Below are 26,145 nucleotides of genomic sequence, written 5' to 3'. Positions count from 1 at the left end.
GGGTTTTGTTTCAAATTACGTGTTTTTGTATGTGTGCACGCTCAGATGCCTTTGAAACATGTGTATAAAAATCCAGTGTGGATGATGCACATAGAACTATTCTGGCAAAGTGTGGGATGCCTGACTTGTCTGGAATAGAGTAGGGAAAGGCACGTGAATGTTAAAGTGTGGAGGAAAGTGAGGAAAACCTTGTCTTCTTTTACCATCTGTTGAGAAACAACCTGGTTGCCTAAAGACTATGCATATTCAAGATGAGAACCCGGGGGCCAGGGGGATTAGTTGTGGGAGGGTTTCTTTTCTATCTGTCAAGTTTCTGCAGAGTGCTTGTTGAATACTATTTTCTGTGGAGGTAGAGTATGTATCTTACAAGTTTTAAGTGCTGTCAAACATGATCCTTACTCTGTTCAAAGACCAATGATTGGTAGCATGATGCTAGTTGTTGGGGGGGGGGGGGGGAGGGGGGGTGTTAGATATTAAATGCTAATAGCATGTATTAAAGGTTGCTTTTTTGCTTGTTTGACTTGCAGAACAATAATTTGGAACGTGCACTAGAATGGATCTTCAGCCACCCTGACCTTGAGGAAGAAAGTGAGCCTGCTTTGGACATGATGGATATGGAGAACAATGCTAATGCCAATATCCTTGCAGAGACGGGGGCAGAGGGACCCAGGATCAAAGATGGGTCTGGAAGTAAGTTCTCCTTCAGCTTAGAACTGGCTATCATGTTGTTGTGTCACACCTACACCATACATAGAGCTCCTTTCTGTTCTGAAAGTAGTTATTGGGGTTTTCTGGATGTGATCCAGACAATTTACTTCCAATCTTGCTTCTGGGGCTGAGTCCAGCTCTGTGGGGCTGCTAAGTTCTGTGGGCTGTCTTTGCTCAGAAAATTCTTTCCCTGGACTCAATGAATATCCTGAGTCCAAGTTTCTTGTTGCCACAGTGTATAAGTCTCTCCTGGCCTAGCTTTACTTTTTGTTTTGCTGCTATAAGATAAAAAGACAAAGAAAAGCTAGAATGTTTAAATCTGTGGAGGCTGAGCATCCTACAGATAACGCTGCTGTCACAGACCACCTGAGTTTCTGTCCTCCTGTGGTCTGATGGGAGATTTGATAATCCCTTCAACCAAGTTCCTTATTCTAAATATGGCAGGTATAGTTAGTATCCTGCATGTACTGCTTTGCTATTTTCTTTTGTCTTTTTCTTTGAGATCCTCAGTCATACTACTGCTAAATAAACCACAAGATGGGGCTAATGTACAGCAGTCAAAGTTGTGAAGTAGGCAAAGAACCTATTGTAAGTGTAAAAGCACTAGAGTACAAAAGCTCAGCGGTGGTTCTAACATAACAATATCCCATAACATTTTTTGAAGGGTCTTTTGTGATCAATTCTAATAACTGTAGTATGTTGTAAACTTTTGCCTCTGATCTTGACTGTAATAGTCATAAAAAAAATTAATGGCCAATTTGACTTTTGTTTCTGTGGTTGCTGTTATTATATAAGAACATTCATTTCTTTGTTTCTAACATTATAAAGACCAATCTTAAGTCTCTAGGAGACATGGGAAACATTGATTATCGTTAGGTTAAAAAAAAAAAGATTTGGAATAATTATTTTTTGTGGTACTTAGCCTTTATAGACTGAGACCATTTACTGAGTGCCTGAAATCCTGATAACCAACATGATACTGTAAAATGGCTCCAGAAAGCCCTCTCCACCAAAATCCAGGCCCCTGTCCTTATGCAATATCCTGAAAGAAGGTACCCTTTTACTTTTGGTGGTAATTTGGGTGAATGGCATGAATGGGTGGGGAGCAAGAACCAATGCTGAGTCCTCCAGAGACATTAAGCACAAAAATTGTCCTCGTATTAAAGGGAGAGGTTTATTTCCTGTCTTCTCTTTTATGGGCTGCTGAAATATAAACTTCTAGTTTTTATTTGATTTATAGGGGATCTGTGATCACGCTCATAGACATAGCTAATGTGTGTGCAGAACGAACTTATCTTTCACTTTCTGTGGTGCTCTCTGTGAACTGGGAGTGAATCTGCAGTTTTCCCTTTCCTAGTAGGGGCTGTGATCACAGCCCTGCTGTATGAGCACAGATCTACGTGGGTTCGATTTGGATAGGTTTGATGTTCAACAGTGAATCTGACTGCTAGTTAAAGCCAGAATAATGCTGTAGTCTTAACAGAAACTGTTTGGGGATGCAGAGTCTGAGTTAGGAGTGCTTAGCTGCTTCTCCAGTATTAGAAAGGAAGTTTCCCTGGAGTCATATTGCAATGTTAGCAATAAAAGTCTTATGGTCCCATTTGTATTTCTTGAACAGAATACGAGCTGTTTGGTTTCATCAGCCACATGGGAACATCCACAATGAGTGGCCACTATGTTTGTCATCTCAAAAAAGAAGGAAGGTGAGTGGAATTGGGAGAGACACAAAGATGAGCAAAGGTTTTCTTTGAAGTGTGCCTCTGTACAGAGCAGGGTGTGTGTTCATGGCAGACAAAACGTGTATGTTGTTACCATGTATACATTTCCCACTGAAGAAATTAAGATTGTTAACAGATTGTAGATGTGATGAGCCAGTTCTAATACCGCTGAGGTCTATGCTGAAACGTGCCATCAGTTCTCCTGTGCTTGCTGTTTCAAATCTCTTTGTTTTGGGGCATCAGTTCTGTATCTGAGCTTTCCCCAACTTCCTTTAATTCCCCATCAGTAGAAACCCATCAAACTAGCAAACTATTGCTAGTACTGCAGTGCTGATCTTGGCTGTGGTTTTGATATGCTTCTGTTCTTTGGCCTTGGGACTGATTTTTTCCTTCATTTGAACTGTAACTACACATTCCTCTGCATGTCCCTCTTCTTTCTCTTCACCAGTCGTCTTTAACTTCACCAGTAAACCTGCTTCAGCTTTCTCTGATGGTTTGTTCTTGTTGCAATGCCTAATTTTAGATTTTAAGCTCTCTGAATTTTGGGTCTGAGAAGTCCCTGATAAACTTGTGGTGATTTTTATGCACGTGGAATGTAATCAATCTTGTTTTCATTTCAGATGGGTGATCTACAATGACCTTAGAGTCTGTGCCTCAGAACGACCTCCCAAAGACCTGGGCTACATTTATTTTTACCACAGGATACCAAGTTAGGCCTCTAATCTATTACCTGGCCTTAAGAAGCCGTAAGCCTTTTTAACCTGCCCAAAAAAACATACAATAAAAATGAAATCTAAAACCAACAAAAGACCCCTAACCCTTGGACTGCCAAAAAGCAAAGGAAAACATGGGTTATTTATAGTTTATTTAAAAACAGTCATTTGATGCCGCCTTAAGTGTTAGAGGGAAAATTTCTATTAGGTGATGTATAGTACATTGTTTTAAATTTATACACTTTAAAGGATACCTTAAGACCATGCAGATTACTGGTGGAGTTTGCAGCTAGTATATGGAGAAAACAGAAGTTTCAGAGTTGAGCAAAAGTAGCCCAGTCCAGCCAGCTCCTGCCTGTACTGCCCATGCATATGTTGAAGACCTCAAAGAAATATTTGCATCTTTGGTAACTGGGAGCCAGTGTTTTCAACCAGAGTCCAGACCCCTTAGAGAAATCATATTGCATATAAAGTTGGAGGGAGGGGGTATGTGAGTGTTCTTCAAAGCAGAATGTCATATCTGAGAGATTATTTTCGGTACAGTGAGAAAAGTTATATCTGTTGGAATTCAGGCTTACAGTATTTTGGTTTGCCTTTTTGATGCATAAACCTAAGAAACTTAACTGAGATGGAAGCAATCTCCTGTCAGTGCCCTGTACGTTTTCTGCCAAAGAGAAATAGCAGATTTTATTTTTGCAGACATAGGTTTCTTCATCTTTGCTTGAATGTTTTGCAAGTTCTTCCAACAGATTCAGGATTACAGACAGCTAAAAGAAGCAGACTCTCTGAATATGAAATTAAACACATACCCTCAGGAAAGGCAAGGCTATTAAGGCTATTATTTAAATTTTATTTTCTTATGAAGGACATAAAGAAGGAGTTATTGTCCCATTATATTTATTTCAGGGAAATCTGCATCTCGACCACTGACATTCCAGCTGAACTCCCTGAGCAAGTACTCACAGTGCAATTCTGCTTTCTACCAAAGATTGCTTAAATATTTTGTTCCATCCATAAGTGGGGGGAATTGGTTAGTAAAACTGCTGATTTATTGATATGCCTCTCTCTCCTCCCTTTAAAAAAAAACAAACAACAACAACCAAAAAACAAACCAACAACAGAAAACAAACAACAAAACCACCCACCTTGAAATTATGTTTCATCTTTCTTAAAACATGCAAATGCACCAATAATCTGATCACTTCAACAGACACCTTCTAAAAGGGGTTTTATATCTATGGCAGGGATGAAGGGGTGGATAGGCAGAGGCTGGCCTTTCCTGTCTTTTTGGGTTTTTGGGTGTTGAGTTTGTGTCACAGTCAAGAATATATATGTGGGTTTTTAAATTGTGTTTGTAAACACTAATTCTAGAAGAAACAACAATGGTGAGTGTAAAACCTTTCATGATTCCAAAAAAACCCCAAAGGTTCACAGTGTTGGCCACTGCAGAGAGACTGTTGCTGGAGTTGCCTCAAACAATCTTACTGAGCCCTCAAAATACATTGGAACGGTCAAAAAAAAAAAATAAATCCTCCTTACAGAGTGCAAGAGAGGCAGGGAGGTGTAATTACATTTTCTCTGCAGTCAGGGCCTGAAAGTTTAATAGCAAAATTCAGGCAGCTACACACTACAGAAGAGAACCCAAATTAAAAATCTGATTGAGTAGGGCATTTTATTTTTTCTAGCATTTGGGGAAAAATAGTTCTCCCTCTGGTCATATAGCTTCATGCAAAGCCAAAAAACACTATTGTTTGGTTTTTTTTTTTTAAATCGTTTTTTGATCTTAAGAGATTGAGAGAAATTCTAGTGCAATAATTCTGTAGCGTGTAAATGGTGCCTAATTGCTAGGAAAGCTTCCTGCCCTTATTGACACAAAAGAACGGCATCCTAGCACATTGGTAAGTGGCTCCTGTGAGATCCAGCTGCCTTGTAATTATTGAGCCACCAGTTCTGGACAAAATAAAAGCTGTCAGTAATTGTTTTCCTTCTTCCAGGTTGTGTATTTCACCAGAAAATGCCAGATTTAAAAATGGGATCAGCAAATTATGCAGTGATACATCTTCTATTTAAAGTGAAAGAACAAAACTTCCATATAACTGTGTTGATGCTGTTTCATTCTGGCAGTAAAAAAAGGACAAAAGGCCTCTCTTAAATTTTTTCTTTTTAATTTTTAATTATTTTGAATATCCAGTTATATTCCAAAGAAGTTCAACACAACAGCTTCCCTCTTGGCTCATGAACTTAAAGGGCTATTTAAAAACTAGAAAGATCTGGTGGCCACTGCCTTTTTATTTAGAAACCTTGGGTAAATAAAGGCCAACAGACTAGTTAGTCCCCGTGTTCATTATTAAACTGGAAACATGGCTGGTCTGGTAGGATTAAGGATGGAGCTTGGACACCATTTGTCTGGTACATCTCGAACTGGAATGGCCATGGGACTGGTTGATCTCAGTTAATAGGAGGCACACTTAGAAAGCTGGTGGGTGATAAACTGGAACTGGTAAATGAAAGGGGCGAGCCGTTTGCTGACTGTGATAGGTGAGCTGTGGCAGCTCGGGTTCTGAAATTCTTTTCAGTTCATCATTCTTGTGTACTGCCTGCCTAAACTACCAAGTGGGTCAGAAGTACAGGGAGCAGTTGAGGGGAAAGGCTTATGGATCTTCTAAAATTTAGCACCTGAAAATATGTTAAATTCTTCAGGTGTTTGAGGAATTATTTTATTATCTCACAAAGTAGTAGCTTCCCTCCCTTTTCAAATGGCCAGTGAAGTGATCTCACTTTTGCAATGAGATATGTGTGAAGAACATCATGAATCTGGAGGAGCAGGATGTAAACTCCTGACACTTCAGCCTAATGTGGGGGAGAGTTTCATTTCGTTGTTTTCTTAAACTTCAGCATGCAGAAGCCACACTCAAACAGACTGTACTGAATAGATGACTAATTCATCAGGCTTTGCCTGATAAAATTTGTATGCACTGGTTTGTGCTGGGCCAGGCCTCAGTGCACAAACTGGGCAGTGGCTGATGGGGAAACTCCATGTGCCTGGGTACTGCAATAGCAGCTGGGGGTTAGGTGTGCTGAGAGCTTCTTGACAAAAAAGGACGGAGGAAGAAAAATCACTGTGAGCTGTTTGAGACAATCTGACCCGAGAATTATGGGAAGCCAGGAGTTGGCAGCAAATAATGCTCTTATTTCTTAAACTGGTTTTTACTTTTTCATTAGATTTAGGATAGGAGAGGGAAAGGAAGAAAAACTCAACAACTTGTTTTCCTTTTCATCGCTCATTCCTAGCAGCGTGCTGGATCCAGCAGACCCCTCACTGAGTCACAATCTCGTCTCCAGAACACATGTAGACACAGACTCCTATTTAATCTTCCTAGATAAAATACAATTAGGATGAAAATTTAATTTATTCAAAGCTATGGTTTTAAAACAAGTCTAGGTATTTCTGGACAACTATCACTTGTAATTCTACTGTGTTCAGTGGCACTACTTCTGACTGACTTTGGTGTGTCTGAAAACCAGCATCAGTCCAGTTTGATTCAGGCAGCCTCCACTGGGTCGTAGCACACACTCTGAATATAGATGCAACCAGAGCTTGTTAGATTGTTTTAGAAGCATCTCCAATTCATTCCTTTTGTTCTCCATCCTGGCAGCAGCCATTTTTCTTTGCTGTTTTCATGCATTGAAAGACTATGCAAGATATCCAACTGGACATAACTTTTTATTCTTTTCCCATTGCCCTTCCTACCTTAATGGCTGCGATCAGTTTCTGATTTCTATTCACTATTCAGTGGTTTTACTGTTGCATCCTGGAAGTGTCTGTACTGGTTTACTTTGCACCATTCAGAGTTGTTTGCTTGAAGCACTGTTAACATTTTGGAGAGTAATTGTCTGAGATGAGAAAGGTTGTGAATGACACTGGTGTAATTGTTTTAAATTAAAAAGAAATATTCTCACATCTTGTGACTGTGTGGATTCTTACTTCTTTCCTTCCTGCCTGAACTGAAGAGGAATGGACTGAGTATGTTTTGATGCTGCGTCTTTTCTTACGCTTTGTGGTCACGTTTGGTGTTTTACTTAGAAAACCTGCACAAGGAACAAAGAGGTTTGTGAGTCTTGATTTCTTGTGACTCATGGCACTTCCATGAATTGGAAGAAAAAAATAATCCCCAAGCCCTGAGTGTATATAAAATGTGACAAAAATAGAAAATGGGATTCTAATTAAGATTTGTTTTGTTTTGTTTTTAACTTTTAAGCCAGTTGATGTTCTTTGAACACAAGAGTTGGCAATGTTCATGGGGAAGAATGTTGTCATTTTCACCCCCAAATTCCTGCTTTATCTTGATCTGTAATTACTCATATTTATTTAGAGATTCCACCTGCTGCTCGGTAAAGAAGTCTTTTTCCTCATGCGTAAGGGCTTTACATAGCAGTGTGACCACTGGGAGTTTTTGGTAGATGAAAGAATAGACCACAGAAGACTGAGGGGTAGCCACCCTTTCATCTTTTTATAGGATCATGGGACCAGAAACTGGAGGAGAGGTAAGAGGTAAACCTACCGGGCTGTAAGCGATACTACATGACACAAAAGCAGAGGACATGTGAAGTGTTGAATTGTAAGAAAGGTCAAGATGGTTCAGCTCAGAAGTCCAAATTTAATGATCTGTTTTAGTTTCTTTTCTATCACAGATGTCCTTTGTGACTGTGGCAAATCGCACCACACCTCTCACACTGCTTGTAGCAACTGGAAGAGGTGTCAGAACGTGGCTCCTCGTGCAAGCTGAAGGGCTCTGTTCAGCCTTCGAGGAAGAATTTCCCCTATAAGATTTGTACCTGCTAGCTTTTGTGGACTGCTTGTGGAGGGAGTATTGGATAACTGACACCACCACCTCTGGTCTCTGCTCCCCCCCACTAAAATGTGCCACAAACATAACATGAATAAGGGCAGCACTGACAGCTGTGGTGAAAGACAAATGCCATAAAAATATTGAAGACTGCATGACTGACAGCTGGTGTGGAGTAGGTGATTATATTTTCAGACATCTTTACCATTATCCTTCCCAGTGATTTTCTGAGCAGTTTTGGATGTGAGATTCGGCACTAACGCTTTTTTCCCCAAACACTGTCTTTGCCTTCAGGACTGCAGCGCTGTGTTCCTGGTCTGTGTGCACTACAGAGCACATAACTGATGGGCGTTCCTGCTGCTGCTCTGTTGGTACATTGGAGCAGCAAGAACTAAACTAACCTTGACATCTCCTGAAAAAAACACACCAGTGTCCGGAGCACCCATTGCATCCTAAGCGTTAGTGTGCTTCTAGTCTCTGTTCCCTTTTCTTGTTTGGTGGAATGTTCTGGTTAAAGCCATAGACAGACAGTTGGCTTTTCTGACGGAGCTTTCTTTGTACAGGCAAACTGGCTGATTGTTCTGGGTTCTCTTTTCTGGAGAACTCACATGTCCATCGAGAGTCTCTTCAGATCCATGCCAGCGTTGACCTGCTTTGCCAATAGCCCCCTGCTGTAACTCACAGCTTTCTTGCTGGTTGTCATCTCTTCTGTCCACAGCTGTGTGCAGGAGTTTTATGTCCCACTTACGTTAATACGCCATAACAAAAGTGTAAAGATGGTTGTCATTGCTACTCTGTCAGCTCTTTCACCTCATCACACACAAGCCAAACTGTAAAACACCGATAGGCAGCTCCCACTATGGCTTATGGGAAGATGCTCGAGTGACAATTTCAATCACTGGAAGTTAGCCTTGTTTTTTTCAGAAAGATTGTCTTGTAATATTACTTCTAAGTTTGAGGTGTGCAGTTGCATGATCTTCAGGAAAAATTCTGATCTACTTTTTTTTCCCTTTTTCCTCATACAGAGTCAATGCACAAAACCCTTTGGGCCAGACCTCAGCTAGTACAAATTCCAGGTGTAAGTATAATTGATCAATATGTTGAAATAAAAATAACTCTGCCTCAGAGTAACAACGGATTTATGAAAAATGTTAATGAAAAAAGCATCTTGTGGGCTTAATTTTTAAGCAGAGAAGCATGTTCACATTGTAAACAATAGGATAGCAGACCTCATTTAAAAAATTTCCTTTATTTCAGTTGGAGAAGTAGGTCCCTCCTTTCAGTTCAAGTAATTATAGTCAAGACTATTTTCAAATTGAAAAGAGATTTTGAAATATTTGAAGCCACAGACAAAGTTTATTTTTAAAACATATTTAAAAATTGCACAGTTATAAATACAGGTAAATAAATACAATTTAATATGTGGAAAAGAACCCAAGGAAGGCATGCTTCCATTACAGTACAAAAATACTACATTAAATGTGGTGCTCTGCAAATAGTGTTCTGTGACTGTAATCAATTTAGCACATCCAATATGCACATCATTCATTTTTGAGGAAACAGATTATTTTAAACAGCAGTGCAAGGAAACATCAAATTAAAGCATCAGTAAACTACAGGTCTGTGTTTAATATTATACACAGCTGATAATGCACTAAGTATGCAGAGGCAAAGTTACCTGTAGTAAGAAACTAATTTTTTACTCTGTATGTACTTACACTCAGATTCTCAATCTGGGTCAGTATGAACCTTTGTAAGGGAATGTAAACATTCAGGTGTAGGGCTGAACTCCCACCTCCCATCCACCGCCCACCTCTCTGCGAAGCCTTGCACCTACACTTAACTATCAACACAAAAAGTTAAGTGGGCAATGTAAGTCTTTGCAGCAGCAGGGCTCTTCAGATGGCTCAGGCAAAAGTATCTGCCAACCCTATAATCTCTTCTTTCCTGTATGTTGGCTTAAAAATAAAGCCAAAAAAACTGAGGCAAGATTGCAAAGGTTTTCAAACAGTTTATAGCATATAGAAGAAGCCACACAGAATGCCTCTCTAAACTATATAGTTTTATTTTACTTGATACGATATACTCTGATATATAAAATATATTTATAAATGTTTTTTTTTCTGAATTTACAATAGATTACTGATATTAAAAAGGCTATTTAAATTAAAGTTTTAGCCAATGTTGATGGCATTCTGTAAATGTGGAAGGGGAAAAAAGATCAAAGCACAAAGTCTTGACCGTGCAAGCTTGCTCAATGGGCTGTCACATGTGCAAGCATTTGCAAAGTTACAGCTTATTTTTAGGAAAATTTAGATTCCTTCTGTCTCTTTCCCATGCCTAATACCTATTACTTTGTGGGCTGGGGCTCTGAAACTTTCTGTGGATTCTGTGACATGTTTGTTTTTCATTTTGCCTAGATTTGTTCAAAGTGTCAAAGATCTCTTCATGCATGGCACTCCTTTTCTCTGATTTATTTCACCGGTCCAAAACCAGTAGAACTATAATGAAGGAATCTGATTTCTAGCCTAGATGAGGTTTGAGTAGTAGATAATACTGTATTGCATACCCACCATTTTTTCTCAGAACGTGCAGTGCATTTTGTCTATCACTTTTTTCTGTGAATACTCAGTACTTTATAAGCATTTATTACATAAATTCACTGTACAGACTGCTAAGCTGATGACACTGTGGTGACCAGAAATCTCAGATCTTCAACTGTGCAGGTTATTTATGCAAAGTAAAGATTATGTCTCATTTTGCAGATGCATGTTTGGGCAAAAGAGATCTACAACCAATTTATGCTTTACTCTAATTCTCACTGGCTCCATCAAGGGATGATTTAGCCTCAGGCTTTGCCTCTGTGGCTGCCAGTATCAGTTATTCTTTCTGTCATGGTGGCTTTTGTGTTAGGGAGGCCCATGCTCTTTGGATGTTCCTAGGATCGCCTGGCTGAGCTCTTCGTGTTGCCAGGGTCCTCTTCATTTGACAGACAGGCCCAGGTTTTCTAAATTGGCTCATTAGCTCTTCGTGCTTAACATGATGTTCTGAGCTTTCAGCTGAGTTAAGTGTCTGCAGCTGAAATCAGTGGATGCAGCAGATACTCAGACCCTGGGAAGTTTTACATCTGCATATTTCAAACAGGACAGTCATACATGGAGCAGCCTTCAGAGCTAGGGAGGAAGTTAGAAAAGCCTGGCCGTGGTAAGTATGTGTAGAGTGAGACAATAGTTGTTTCACTGGCTCTGGGAATCTTTTTCTTTGGTTTGGTGCTATCTGGTTTATACTAGAGAAGAAAACGTTGAAGTCCGAGCACCCAGCTTCACCATGAAAGCCGTGCACGTTTCATTTCTTAAGAGGATACTAAAATGTCTGAAAAAGCTGTTAGTGCAGATGTCTGTCATTAATTAAACAATTGAAGCAAACATGAAATCGATAACAAAGTGATTTCTAAGGATGGGATTTGAAAAGGGCTCTGCATTTGGTCTAACCTGTTCCAAATAACACGATCAACTCAGTTTTGAGTTTGGCAGATGCAAAGTACTTTTAAAATATCCCATAGAAGATACAATCAACAGTTTAAAAATACCCTATGTGTGGGCCTTCTGCATGCGTTCTGTAAACATGTACTCAAGTAGCATTACTGCATGCTTTGTGTTAATGCTTCGCTGTGGTTGTTAATGTAGCTGCATGCAGTACTGGCATGTGAGGTTTTGTGTCATTTGAATCTCCCCAATATTTTTACAGTTGCGGTGATTTATCAGATCATAAGAAAATACCATTAGATGCAGATATGCATATGTGTTTACTTAAACCTCAAATCGGTTCTTCAGCCTGTCATAAACCAGTCTATTGCCACAAGGTTTCTAGAGTCATTACAGTTTAAAGAGGTCAGCAAGAAATGAGCCTATTGCTCTCATCGCAAAGCCTCACTATAAATAATCACTTTGATTTCAGGGCCTGTTTAGCAGCATGTGCAGTGGTGCCAGAGGCCAGCCCTTGTCTGGTAACTGAATCCATGCACATGAGCTGATCGTGCAAAGTGCTGAGCACGCCTGTGAAGACTACATGAGTGTTCAGCAGCTGGATGGATCAGACTTAGGTCATAATATTCATAAAGCTTTGCAGAGGAGAGGAACAGTCACAAGCTGGGGTTAGGAAAACGTTTAATTGCATAAAATAGAAAATAGAAAAAAAGACTCAAAAATTTGGAATCAATTACCTGGCAGTGATAAATCACCTCTGCAGAGAGGGGAGTAACAAGAAGGGGAAACAGAGGTGATGAGATGATGATAAACCATTGCAGCACTCTAATTTGGCATTACTCCATAGATGCTGTACAGTTGTTATCCTGAAATGTCTCCAGGTGCCTTCTCTGCTGAAATTGCTAGTCTCTATGTGAAACTGCTTCTTTACTTAGACCTGAGCAACGCTGCGTTTGTGTGTTACCTTCCAATTTGCGTGAGTGGTGACCTCAGCCATGCAGTCTGTGAGGCATTGGCACTCCCCTGCTCTTGGGTAGTGCTGTCACATGGTGGCTGTTACTTGCCCATCTTCCTTCCTTGCACCCCTGGGCAAGCCAGAGATGGCAGGAGGTTTTGACTTGGTCGAGCTCACAGGGAGCACTGAGAACAGGACCCAGATTTCCTGTCTCTCACTCTCAGGCTCAATCTGCTACTGCTCAACAGCCGCCTTATTTATCCTACCTCATGCCTGGTTAGAAGTATGAGTAGATGAAGTTCCTCCTCAGGGTGTTAATATGCTGCAGCCTCCTCACATGTTTCCTCTTGCTGTTTCAGGCAAATATACATGCTTGCCACTGAATATTTAAGAAACACCACAAGGAGGTCAGATCAAAGCTGTATCTAATCCTGTCTTCTGCACTGACGGTGCTTGGCAGTGGGGGCTAAAGGAGGATGATAGAGTCAAGGATACTGAGGAAGTCCCCAGAAGTACCAAGAGCTGCTGTGGCGGTTATAGTGAGGTGAGCTCAGCCACTGGCCACTCTCCCAGTGTGGCCACTCACACACTAGGCCAGAACTGGTGCCTAGCACAAGGAGATGTGTCACTGTCCCCTATAAGTCTGTCTGCTTTAGTCCTTCCCTCACGCAGTGCCTCGGTCAGTGGAAGGTGGTTACCTGGCCATGGGCTGTGTCTGAACCAGCAGAGAGCAGCTGGGGCAATCTCCAAGAGTGCCCACAACTTCTTGGGGGAGGTTTGCAGCCCGTGTCCCGTCCGAGCAGAACTGCAGTGCTTGTGATGAACTGGGGGGCCCTTGGGAGGTAGAGTTCAGCCCCAGTGGTTTGTCTCTAGGTTTACACAGACAACTTTTCTCGTACCAATCGCATGGGGATGGACTGGTATCAGCAGATGACTTCAGTTTTCAGCAGTGCATCCCAGGATAAATCAAAAGCTACCTACTTAGTCTGTTCCTTTTTTGGGAGGCTAGGAATTGCATTAGGTTTTCCTAACAGAATTGCTGTTACTCGTCCACATGCTAGAGAAGAAGAGATTTAGTGAACTGCCATCACTATCAAATGTCCTTCTGACTCTGAGAAGTCAAGCAGTTCAGGTTTGTTTTTTTTTTATTCGAAAGGTGTAAAAATAAAGCTCCTGAACAGCTAATTCCTCTGGATAAGTACTGATTATCCTACACCACAGCACAGAGGATATTCTAGAACTTGTGTGATGGCAGGGCATCAAGCAAAATCTAAGCACATATGCCTTTGCTTTACAGCCTCTTCTCAAAGCTGCCTCCCCTCTCTTTTATCACTTTCCAGATTCAATTGCACTGCACCTTCTGCTCTGCCTTATCAATAAAGAGCTGTCATCACACATCGCTGTCACAGCAAAAGAGCAAACTGTTGTCAGCAGATATGCATACAGCAGCCCACTTAGCTAAAATGACATTCACAGTCAGTCCTTGAAAATGAATCCTTAGAGAAAGTTGCAGGAATCAGTTATGAAATGCTTGATAGATAAATAGGAATATATATGTAAACAATGAATTAATAAAGCATTATTAAAAAATTCCTGTAGCTGTTTCAGCATCCCTATTCTGTGGGAGTGAGGGGTAAGCCTTTTACTTTTTTAATGAGAATTGATTATTTTTATTTAACAAACTATAGTTAATGATTAGATGCAGTGATTATACTGTCTTACATGGAATTTTCCTTTAAGTGGTTGCTCAAAATAACAAACAGCTGCAAGAAACGTTAGGTTTGTACTAGTGAAACTGTCCAATTCCCATAGAGCTTCTTTCTCTGTGATCTGTGCAGTTAGATTTTTCTTCCAGCTGATTGAGCTGGATTTTTCTTTTAATGCTGTTTACGGGAAAGGTGCTATTTGTTCTACTTTAACACATTTCAGTCGCTACCTTGCCTATTGAATTCCTGGCCACAGTAGCCACCCAATTACACTTTTTATCTTTCACTATTTTGGAAAAATATTAAAAATGTGAGCAACTGAAAATTACCTCCTTAAAAATTTCTATTCCTGTCTTTGATTGACACATTCACCTTGGGCTAAATGTGTTTGACTGTAGCTAAATTATTCCATTCATCATGTGTCAGGGTACTGTCCCCAGTACGGTTCTCCATTCATCCAATCAGGGAAAATTAAGATGGTGTGTGTATATATAGATATAGAGATATATATACATTTTTAGCAGCTACAAATACTGATGTTATCTAAGGATTTAGTCTGCTCTCATGGAGGTCACTGGGACTTTTGCTACTGCTTGCCATAACAGCAGGATCAAATCGTAGTCTCAGTCCTACAAACATTACATAGACCAATTTTTTTCAGGGAAAATTTTCCCTTGAGCGTGGTCTGCAGGCATTAACTCCTATGAAAACTTTTATTTATTTGCAGTAACGATCTGTGGCTTATTATATTCTGAAATGACATAATTCACATACAACATGTATGTGCATGCACATGCATGTATGTAGTACCTGATGGATGCATAATAGAATAATCTTTCTAACAGATATTGCAGTTTATACGATATTTGCATTTTTTAAACAGAAGAATATTGAAAACCCTCTCGTCACATTTCAGGAAATTATATTTGGTCCTTTATACCAACAAGGCTATCCTGTACATTCTGTTGGTAGTAACTAAAATAACAGCATAGCACTATTTTACAAAAAGAAAGATTAAAGTGCATAAGTACATAGATAGGTGCAGACCCTGCTATGAACTCCTCTGAAGCAGACATACTCTGTCCAAGATCAGGGATAGCTGGTTTAAACAGCAACAATTCTAGTGCAAATTACCACTTTTGCTGGCAACACTTGGCCTTCCCATATGTACATGGCCTATTCCCATAGATCTCTGTGTACAATGTTCCTCTTAACATTGCACGTGGTTTACAACTCGATGAGCCTGCAGAATTGGGCCCAAATTAATCGAACTACCTTCGGAAGCAAAAATTTTCTTGACTGCCAACTAATAAAAATATTCAAACCAAAATACATCCATTTTACATGCATCTATTTTCAGAGATACGTTAAAAATGGACCTTGAGAAGACTTCAACAAAGAAACCAAAGGACAGGGCATCCACGTTGTAGGGCAAAGGGATGTCAACATAGTGCAGTGAGCTACTAAGCAGGTTCCTTGGATGCATTGCTTGCCATTCTAATGTGCAATAACAATTATCTAGGTTTGTTCTTAATATAGTTTCCTTTGTATAGCTGTGTATATAGAGAGATATAGCTTGCATGGGATGAAAATTCTTCAGAAATGGCTACTTCATATAGTTCAGGGCTTTGTCAGATCAGTTGCAGCTCATTTCAGTCCTTTGAGTTTGAATTTATTTACAATATTTTGTGCTTTTGAACTTTTCCTTTTTGAATAATGTCCGAGAGAATTCCCCTACTGCTCTACAGCCATGATCTTTTGGAAAATGTGGTCAATTTGCAATGACTAATAAAAGAGTTCTCTGTTTCCTAATACAATTTAATCAATTTGTGGATACCTTTTATTACGGCTCTAGATTAAAGGCCCTTAACAGAATGTCTAGATCACCTACATTGGCAGCTTGAAATAGTTCTGGTTGGTCCATCATAGACAGAGCAATTCGAAGTGCTGCCCAAATATTGCCTGACAGAGCAGGATGGGGAACCTGTTGTTGATTCCTGCTCTTTCTTTGCAAACTGAGAGCAGTGAGAAAATTGCTGACAGCCTCTCTGTAGGGGAGAAGAAAAAAGAAACAAGCAATATAATTTGCTTAACAACTAAGTAAAACTTTCTAAAGTTCTATGCTAGACTCCAGTATATTATTTTATAATGCAGTTCATTGGTCTCTTTGTGTTATTCTTGCTTGATTTTCTTTAACAAGTGGATGTGGCTTGGAGTAATGCAGAGCTCAGTCTATTCATACATCTGGGGATACTGTCTTCACTGCTGTGTAGCTCCCCTTCATCTTAACTCTGTTAAGCTGACAGTTGGGACCCTGGAATATCACCCTTGATTCCTGAAGGATGTATCAAAAGTGTTTTTGACAGCATTAGCTACTTGAAGCAGTTTAATCTGTTTCCCTTCCAAAGACAGGCTCTTGTTTTTTCTTTTAGAAAAGCTTGTAAGCACAGGACTAAGTTTACGTGTGAGAACAATTCCACTGATTATAATAAGAGTACTTGCACTTAGAGCTAAAAAATTGCTTAAGCAGCTTGCTGAATGAGGGATTTATTTTCTTTTGATAGACATTCAGTAGTTCTGTTGTGCAGAATTTGTGGAATAAGAAAAGTGTCATTGCTTTGTTATACTTTGTAAAAAATAATAACAAAATTTTACAATAGCTGAGATTATGTAGCTATGTTCTGATTTATTTTTTTTTCTTAAATAGCTTGAGCTAGAAAATGAATTTTCACTTGGTAGTTATGATCCCTGACTTTTTTGTATACACATTTTTGTAACTTACCTGTATGCCCCTAGGTTTATGCAGCTTATCCCCAAGTTGTATCTGGACCTAATGAAGCCAGGTTGTATTTCTAAAGCACGTGTGTAGGCCTCAACAGCTTCTTCACTGCGATCCCCATTTGCCAAGGTTGCTCCAAGACGGTTCCATAATGTATAGTCCTGGTGAGAAAGTGAATTTTCTACTGTAGGTGTCAAAAGGGGACATAAGAGTTCATTTTTTTTTCTTGAAAAGTAAGGAGGACTGCAGAAAATAATAGTATTATTAAATAATTATTAAAATAATTGTATCTTCTCTTAATTGACACAAAATGTGAGGTTCTGACTCATGATTACAGGCAACTTTATATAACTCGTACAACTAATCAGCACAGCTAGAAATTGGACATGTATAAATCTGCTTCTAAAAGGGACTGTCTTGTAATTAACATTTCTATTTCAGGTATTAAAATTTTAATGGCTGAAGTGACATCTCATTAATATTAGCCTGATCAAGAGGGGAGAAAGAAAATGGTCTGTAAAGCTAAATTCTTAAAAATGTAAAAGCATAAAATGTACCTCTGGCCGAACAGTTAACGCAGCACTAAATGCATCTATTGCTCTGTTAAATTCTCCATTCAGGTGGAAAAGAACTCCAAGTCCCGTCTGCAAGTCAGGGTCTATCATATCACCATTCTGGTGAGCAGCCTCCAAGTACAAATCCTTTACTTCTTCAAGTAATGAGCTAGACAAGGGTGAAAAATAATGTCAAGTTCCATCTTACTGTTCTTTACAAATATTGCAATATTGATTGCATAGCCAGAAATCAAAATCCCTGTAGTGGATGTACCAGAAGTGATATACTTGAAAATAAGCTTCTTCAACTTCATCATGGCAAAAATCTACTTCCAAGTGCTGTTGTAAACTCATGCCTGGAATAAAAAAGTTCACCCGTATAAAGAGAGCAAGTCCTTTGAGGAGCAGCTGAGGGAAGTGGGGTTGTTTGGCCTGGAGAAAAGGGGACTGAGGGGGGGAGACCTTATTGCTCTCTACAACTACCTGAAAGGAGGTTGTGGTGAGGTGGGTGTTGGTGTCTTCTCCCAAGTAACAAGCGATAGGATAAGAGGAAATGGCCTCAAGTTGTGCCAGGGTAGGTGTAGATTGGGTATTAGGAAGAAGTTCTTCACTGAAAATGTTGTCAAGCATTGGAACAGACTGCCCAGGGAAGCGGCTGAGTCACCATCCCTGGGGGTATTTAAAAGACCGTGTAGATGTGGCACTTAGGGACATAGTTTAGGGGTGGGATTGGCAGCACTAGGTTAACAGTTGGACTTGATGACCTTAAAGGTCTTTTCCAACCCAAATTGTTCTATGATTCTATGAAGTCAAAGTGCAGCTGTAAACCCAAGTGAGATAACATGAAGGCTTATTAAAATTGGATGAGTTTCTTAGACGTAAGAGTTCTTTACTGGCAAAAATAGTCACTCTTAAGAGGCACAGATCAAGTTACTAGCTAAGACCTCTGACAGAAGATGCCAGAATTTGAGACTTCTGTACCCTCTGTAGGCTTCGTAAAACCTTTGCACTGACAACACCAGATGTCAGCGGGATGAGGCCAAAGTAGCATAACACACTTAGCAATTAAGTAGAACTTGCATATTTTATTTTTCCTTGTACTAAATTATCTTGTCAACCCATGGCTTGTTAGTGATAAGGGCATGAGGCCTGTCTTCAAAATGACAGGCAGTGAGATAGCATTTTAGTTCTATAAATCATGTTTATGCCTTTAATGACTTTATCACACATCTTGCAGTTCAGAGATGCTTTATCAGCCTCATGAAATCATGACAAAGAACTGCCAACTCATGATTTTTTTTGTTGTTTAAAATGGCTGCTAGCTCCCATTACAGTATGCTAGGCTGAAATCAGATAAAATGACTACACTGTCTCTTTGGTTAGATCCAGAATGGCTCTTAAACAAGCAGATGCTATTTCCCAATATTTTTAGTGAACTGAAGCCATGTCCCACTGCAAAATGGCTATCATTCCTTGACTCAACTGGCTTGGCTATATAGGAAATATGGTGAACAGTAGGAAGAACACACATGTAGAGCAGGATACAGGCTTCGTATTGATTTGGAAGCAGCTGAAGAATGAGGATGGAGGATGTGGGAATACAGAGGCAGCAGACAGGGTCAGAGGAAAGTGATGGGAGTTGAGAGGAAGCATCTCTTTTTAGCTGTGGTGTGTGTGTATTTGTTTTCAACTTCCAGGGATGGCATAAGATAAAGCCTTCAGTCACTAAACCAAATGTCCTGTGTTAGCTTCCCACTCCTGCCACTAAACACTTCGAGTCTTCCATCACAGGGAACAGGCTGGACTTCTACGTAGTGAGGGAGCAGCACAGTATGCACCATCATTTCTAGTGATGTCCTTAAAATTTCCACCATCAGGATTTACACTGCGTTTACCTTTCATCTGATGTCTTAGACATTCTCCTGGCAAGTGCTGGGGACCCTTTTTTGCTTTTCACTATATACTTGTATTTTGGATTTTGCTTTATCCAGTTTCTTAGGGCTTGGTAGGCTTCTTGTTGATGGCCAGTGTTAGTATAACTTACAGCCAGGGCCATCAGAGCTTTTAAGTTGTTCGGCTGTAGTTCCAAGCACCTAGGCAGAAAATAAAAATATATTGAGGTATTTTTTTTTAGCCAAACACAAATCTTAAATTCTTCAAAACTAATCTGTGTAAAATAAATCACTCACACAAGTGAGATCTACCCAATGATACTTATAAAGAAGGGACTTTGTCTTATTTTACTGTGCTAAGTGCATTATGCATATGTATACACACATATATATACTCGTTGCTGTGCGTACACACATGTACATAAACGTACACATACAAGTTTTGTTTTCATCCTTCTAGTTATGACTAAATATGGGTAGATTAATTTTTATTGTATCTGTCTAGTAAACAAAGAGAAGTTTTGTGTAAATTCAAGCAAAAAGTTTAATATGGTTTTGCAGCTATACAGAAAAGTATTTTGAAAACAAAATTTCTTCCATCCCTATGAATCTTCTCAGCCATCCTGAATTCCCAGTTTTTCTTTGTTAAAGCTAGAGCCAATCAACTCAATTAGTCTTTCTATGGTTATATACTATTAACTGAAACCAGAATCTAGTCTACCTTGTGAACATCATTGTTGCTTGTTTCAAAACTGTGGGGATGAGCAAGCCTTGGATTTCTATCCAGGTAAGCTAATAAGTTACATTTAATAAGTTAAGAGTTTCCTTAGGTGAAATGACATGAAGGTTAACATTGCTAATGCATTTGAGTATGGAGAGGGTACTTGTTCCAAATGGAAACATGAAAACCCACTACAGATAGATAATAATAATGCTGATGTTTTGGAATTGACATTTTACATACAAGCAGACAGTGATCTTCACATCTCTGTCAACCTCAAAAATGTTGTCAGTTTAGTATTCAGCAGCTATGGGGAGTTTGTTCCAATTAAGAAAACCTCTTTATTAAAGAACAGACTACATAAAATATGCCAAGTAGCTAAAATATCAGGAAGGCACTTTATTTGCATTATGCCTCATTTATGTGCATCAGGCCATGTAGCTTTTCTTTTGTGCAGCTATGTAAATTACTAGATTAAATATTGAATTTATTTGGTAAAACAGAAATATTAATCACTAGTCATCCCTCTGAAGTGACTGGGAAGATTTCCATATCTATGTCAATGCTTTACTTAGTTGAATAAATGCTTCATGTTACAAGGTAAGAATGGCATTAAGTATACCTGGGCCGCCATTACCTAATACTCATCAGACCCTTTATTTAGCAATTATCTCCATCTACCTTTGGAGGGCGACAATGGCTGCCTGCTCATTTTCATTCTCTGCCTGTGTTATGCCCAGGAACTGCCAGGCCTGCAAAAATAATCAATCATTGTGTTATTTTGTTATATATACCCAACTGCAAGCAGAGTTACAACTATTATCACTGTTAAGCAGCGGGGTGAATCAAAATAGCAGATCTGTCCAGCACTAACTACATTTTTTTTCTATGGTGTGCATACCAACAGTACAAATCAATGCAGTTTTGAGTGTCTTTGGGCCTGATAATATTTATATTAATGAATGCAAAGGTATTCTGTTGGTGCATGATCACATGGTGATTTCTTAAATATGAGTTACTGTACATTTTAAATATTGCTAGAATTTTATGGAAAACAGTAAAGAAGAATTATTAAGTTGTACAGGTTTCTAGATGGCCTGGGGATTCTCTCTGCTTTTCAAAATACTGTTGCTTAATTTAATGTAGCAATAGAATCAAAGAGACCTAAATACACTATAAATATTTTCCATGTTTCACAGAAAATAGACTTTAAATATATAGTCATTGAAAACATATTACCAAAATGGATATAACTTTAAAAAATTTGTCAACATTCTTGTTAAATCAAAAATAATCTTTTCAATAGCAGTATTTAAAAAATAGTTTGAAAACATCAGGAAAAGAAGGAAAGTTTTGAAATATTGTCTCTTTTGAATACTTTTAGATGACAGCTTGGAAATGCTATAATTTCAAAAATATATACTCATTTTACAAACAGCTCACCTTTATCTATTTCAAGCCACATACTATTCCAAAACCACCATTAGTGTTCAATCAGTCAGTCATGACTAGCAAAGGTTTGGGCCCCGAAATCATTCCATCATTGCATGCTAAAGGGATTCCCCTTTTCCTTTATCAGTGAAAGGCACATGAGTGAATACCTCTGCATCGTTGGGTTCTTGTAGAATGGCAGCCTCCAGGTATAAAATTGTAACTGGCAGGTCACCTTCTTTCATTTTTTTCAGTCCTTCCTCGAAAGCACCAGGCCAGTCTTTGAAGGGATTGTCAGTATGGAAATAATAACCCTGGAGGAGAGAGATAATGGACCCATGATGAAAGCACAGTTGCAAGGAATGGCAACTATAAAATGTCTCACTATTTTCCAGGTGGATGTAAACATCCTTTGTTCTGTGAAAGCAGTATGAGCTCCCCCAGGAAATTTCAATGACAAAACGTGTAAAAGAATCAGCATCACTGGATGCTTGTGTTTCTGCTTGCTTTATTTTTACTTTAGCCCTGCAATTATACTTACTGGTACTCATGTTGGGCTCTCCTGCTCCCATCCAAGATAACAGCAACAACTCCCACTGACTGCAGTAACAGCAGAACTGAACCTAGTGTGAGCCCAGTACATCCAATTGGGTGGGAAAGAGCACACATCAGGCAGATGACTCCCTGCAGTGCTTGTAACCTGACGTGTGTTCCGTTAATACCCTGAAATCTTCAATTAACCTTCAAAATACAGAACAGTGTTGCAAGCAGGTTTATTTTAGAGTTTCTTTAAATTTTGCCTTTTTCTCTTCCTGCCACTGCAGTGTAAGGGATGCATGCTAATATGAGCTGCATAATATAAAACAAATTAAAACATGCAACGGAGGGAATGAAGAAAAGAAACAGAATCTCTCTCATTTCTATTCACAACAGTGTTTGAATGTGCCAGCCCAGATTTTTTTATTTGGTTCTCTTCCATAAGCACCCATCTTCAAAAGTGCCCATAATCCAGCAGTTTGCTTCGTGATCCTTTCAGCTGAATTCAGGCAGTGTGCAAGTCTAAATGTATTCTCTCTATGGTAAGGTTTTTTAAATCTACCCTGCTCACAGACACTTAAAGAGGATGAGCTCTTTTGGGTAAAATTAGCTTCTGTGTCCAGAGTTTTCTTGGGTTCCCTTGAATAGCTGAGGCTCATCTCAGAAGTCTCACAGGAAGGATGTACTGTACTAAAAAACTTTGTGTTACCTTCTCGATGGTTGAGATGGTGACTTGCCCTGGTACTTCCTGGTTCTCTGAAATCCAGTTTCTGCGAGCCATTTCTTCCCATTCTGCTTGCATTTTATCCCAGAACTCTGTGTCTGACTAGAAGAAAAAGAGGAAAACAGGGAAGAAAAATAACAACAATAAACATAAAATAAAATGGTAAGCTTTTAATTTCTTTCTACTAGTGGTCTGAGTCTGGCAGTTTTGCTGAGTAGTATTAATTCTGTTAGTAATCACACTGACTGAAATACTGCAGCTCATATTTGGAATTCCATATAATTAAATTTAATCTCTTATATTGGAATGTATTTCATCAACAGAAAACTCTGTTTCAGAGGCCATGGATGTTCTGTTTGAAGCAGGATTTGCAGCAGCTTACACTGCATTTTACTGATGCTAACAGCAAATTATTGCTTAAAATTTGAAAGAAATGAATACTGCTAGTCCCTGGCCAAAGAAAAAAAAAAGAAGAAATCAACTAAGCATACATGCTAAAGAATAAGAATAGATGAAACAGTTTAAAAGAGAACAAGCATCCTACTTTGGTATATTCAGCATCATTTTCAACTATGTAAAAGAGTAATGGCAAAGCTTAGATAGAGGGTGTTTGTACAAGAGAGTTAATACAAATGGGGTTTTTGGACCTAGTGGAGAAATTAACATTGCATTATATACTGTGCTGGTGAGAGGGATATAGAAAAGATTATAAAACTGTACAGTAAGATTAACATTCGGCTCAAAGACAAGAGGAAAAATGCATATACAAGAGAAACGATGAAACAAGAATGAGATATTGGATGTGTAACGACCAGAACGAGGGAACCACTGTGGCTACTAGAAAATAATGCCAAGAAACAGAAATAAGATTTAAAAAAAAAAAAAACAAAAAACAAAAAACCAACCAAAAGGGGAGAATCCAAACTAAGGTGCTATTTTTTTCAGCCTCCACGCATTAGTCATAAGCCTGAAAAGCAGTTCCATAGCAGGATATATGCTCAGCACTACGAGCCTTTGCAAAGTTCTCCAGTTCCTACAAAGTCATGGCCAGAACTTCAGTGAACTGACAGTACTGAGGGCACAGTTTCTCAGCTTATTTATGTCAAAGACAACAACACAAATAATTCTACTAAGGTTTAGACAGAACTATTTGGGAATGAGGTGCTAATCAAAATTAACTGAAGTACTATGGTCCAGATGGTTTTGTCTGAATCTTCATTACAATACTGACTGCTTTGCTACTGCTCCACAGCCAGGCATGATTTGCAAAAACATAATCTGTGATTGTATGACTTGCTACAAACTTCCTTAGGTACTGGGAAAAAGGAAAGCACAAACTATTACAATACCTAGAATAAGTCAGCAATGAGAACATTTGAGACTAGGTGTGGAGGACAGGCACTGGCTAGCATTAAGGGTGGCTGCTGTAAATCATAAGGCTCTTTACAAATGGCAAGGTGCATTCCCTCTCTAGAAATCTAACAGGCATTGCCCTTTGGCTCTTACTGTAGCATGTGCCTCCTTCCAGGAGACTTTCTTCCACGAGACTTGGAATTGTCTGAGTTATTGGGTCTGTGAGGGTACCTGCTATGTTCCTCTTTGGACTAGGAAACAAATATGAAGCCTTCCCTGGTGGAGAGGAGATTTGACTCTTTGTGATAGAAGTGCACAGAACTTGACAACTCTTATACAACAACTTTCGAGGTTTCAAAATTTGCTTTTAATTCCAAATTGGAGGAAATACAGTCCTTTAAATAGTTGTGAGATTGTGATGAAATGTCCGTGTAGGCTTTGAAAAGGTTAGGCTAATGAATCAGATCACTCCCTCTCTTATTCTTATCAGCCATGACCAGGGGCACTTGAATCCCTTAAGCTATCCTGTTCAACAAATGTCTCTACTGTTTTGCATTCAGTGCAAATATGCACTGCATTGAAGAAAAAATTACTTTCCCATGTTTTTACTAGCAGTAATTTTGAGATTCAGGATGAGGTAAAGGAGTGGAAATTTCCCTTTCCTACAGATTAATATTAATAAAACTACTGAAAAATAAGTAGTAATGCCCTTTTAAACAGATTATAGAACTAATTATATATATATATATATATGAGATGTTTATATTAGAATTTTTGCTTGTAGTTTTCCCACAAAAATACCTTATGAATCAATGGTTTGGAAACACATCAAATCACATTTCTGCGGATCATAACCAAGCATATAAGTGGTTTTAGGTCTTAAGTTCAAACTCTGATGCTTAATTACATATTTATAAATCTCACAGAAGTTCACCATGTGCATACCCCACTTAAAAAGCAAATGAATTGCTATGCATTCAAGTAGCCATGCTTAGTGTCTGTCTGCGCTGAGCAAAGATGGTGGAAAAATGTATTGAGGAGAAGGCCTGCTTTGCTGTAATGCCTCTCAGCTCATCACATGCTACTTGGACATAGGGCAGGACCCAACTCTTATTTTGAAACTATAAGCAAAGATTTTCTTGGTTGGGCCAAATGGGCTTAAGTCCCAGCTACAGCTTTCGAAGTACATCCAGCATGTGAGGTTTCTAAAACTGGTGTGGCAAAGCTGCGCTGAGCAACTGCATCATGCACAATTATGGCACCTGATAAAATGCTCTGATATTGCCGTGACAAATAACAGTTTGAGCAGTTTAATGTCCTTGAGGAAGAGGACCATAAATATTACAGTCTTTGTTAAAGGCCCAAGTCTATTTCAGCTGTCACTGGTAGCAGTTTTTTCACTGATTTCAGTGGCAGGAGGGTTAAATTAATATTGACTGTTTCTGAAGGTCTGGCTTTGGATCGAGACTCCTAGATTTAATTTTAACTCTATTTGTGATGTGACTGGTGTCAATTACCTCATTTCAATTTTTTTGCTACCTTAATGCTGGTGAATTATTCTGGACATACCAAAAGTTTTCAGACAGTTGAACACATTTAACACGTTCGCAGATCATCTGCAGCAGTTAAATAGAATGACAACCAGGAAAAATGTTCATACCATCTGACCACTTCCAAGCAGAATATTCTGCATTTTGTCAAAGAGGCTATTTTTACTCTTAGTATTTAAAAATATGCTGAAGCAGTTAAACAAATGGGAGGCAAAATATTTCCAGGCTTTTTACTTCCTATGATACAGTGACAGGGGGTGGATGGTGTACTTTCTGAATATTCCTGGCTAATTTCTAAATTTACCAATTTTTGTAACTTTTGGAATAGAATTTTGCCTGTCCTGCACTGCCAAAAATTAATTTGAAATGTTCCTTCTTGACCAATGCATAAGAAAGAAAGTTTCTGTGGTTGTTCTTTCTCTGAATTACTGCATCAGCACACTCTTCAATGGGAAGGACACAGTAAGTTAAA

The 26,145-nt window shown here is 39.0% G+C and overlaps 2 protein-coding genes across 9 annotated transcripts in view; one reads left to right on the top strand and one right to left on the bottom strand.

The window, feature by feature from the left end:
* USP13 (ubiquitin specific peptidase 13) overlaps positions 1–7,100 on the top strand; it is a 56,009-nt gene extending 48,909 nt beyond the window's left edge. For 2 of the 3 annotated variants that reach the window (XM_074911774.1, XM_074911773.1), the window contains 3 exons: positions 528–690; positions 2,327–2,411; positions 3,047–7,100. In XM_074911774.1, the coding sequence (XP_074767875.1) occupies positions 528–690; positions 2,327–2,411; positions 3,047–3,140 (342 nt within the window). In that variant the 3' untranslated portion in view covers positions 3,141–7,100. Of the gene's footprint in view, positions 1–527; positions 691–1,630; positions 2,301–2,326; positions 2,412–3,046 lie in introns of those variants that run through there. The other variant, XM_074911775.1, reaches the window with a different exon arrangement.
* Positions 7,101–9,337: 2,237 nt separating this feature from the next.
* Positions 9,338–26,145, bottom strand: part of PEX5L (peroxisomal biogenesis factor 5 like) — a 116,096-nt gene continuing 99,288 nt past the window's right edge. For all 6 annotated transcript variants that reach the window (XM_074911946.1, XM_074911949.1, XM_074911950.1 and 3 more), the window contains 7 exons: positions 22,756–22,872; positions 21,680–21,823; positions 20,760–20,830; positions 19,361–19,558; positions 17,469–17,634; positions 16,915–17,072; positions 9,338–16,180 (listed from right to left, as the gene is read on the bottom strand). In XM_074911946.1, coding sequence (XP_074768047.1) covers positions 15,976–16,180; positions 16,915–17,072; positions 17,469–17,634; positions 19,361–19,558; positions 20,760–20,830; positions 21,680–21,823; positions 22,756–22,872 — 1,059 coding nt within the window. In that variant the 3' untranslated portion in view covers positions 9,338–15,975. The remainder of the gene's footprint in view (positions 16,181–16,914; positions 17,073–17,468; positions 17,635–19,360; positions 19,559–20,759; positions 20,831–21,679; positions 21,824–22,755; positions 22,873–26,145) is intronic.

The sequence above is a fragment of the Athene noctua genome, chromosome 8, assembly GCF_965140245.1.
Source record: "Athene noctua chromosome 8, bAthNoc1.hap1.1, whole genome shotgun sequence".
Classification (NCBI taxonomy): Eukaryota; Metazoa; Chordata; class Aves; order Strigiformes; family Strigidae; genus Athene; species Athene noctua.
The sequence above is the reverse complement of the archived record's forward strand: the minus strand, read 5'-3'. Positions and strand labels throughout refer to the sequence as shown.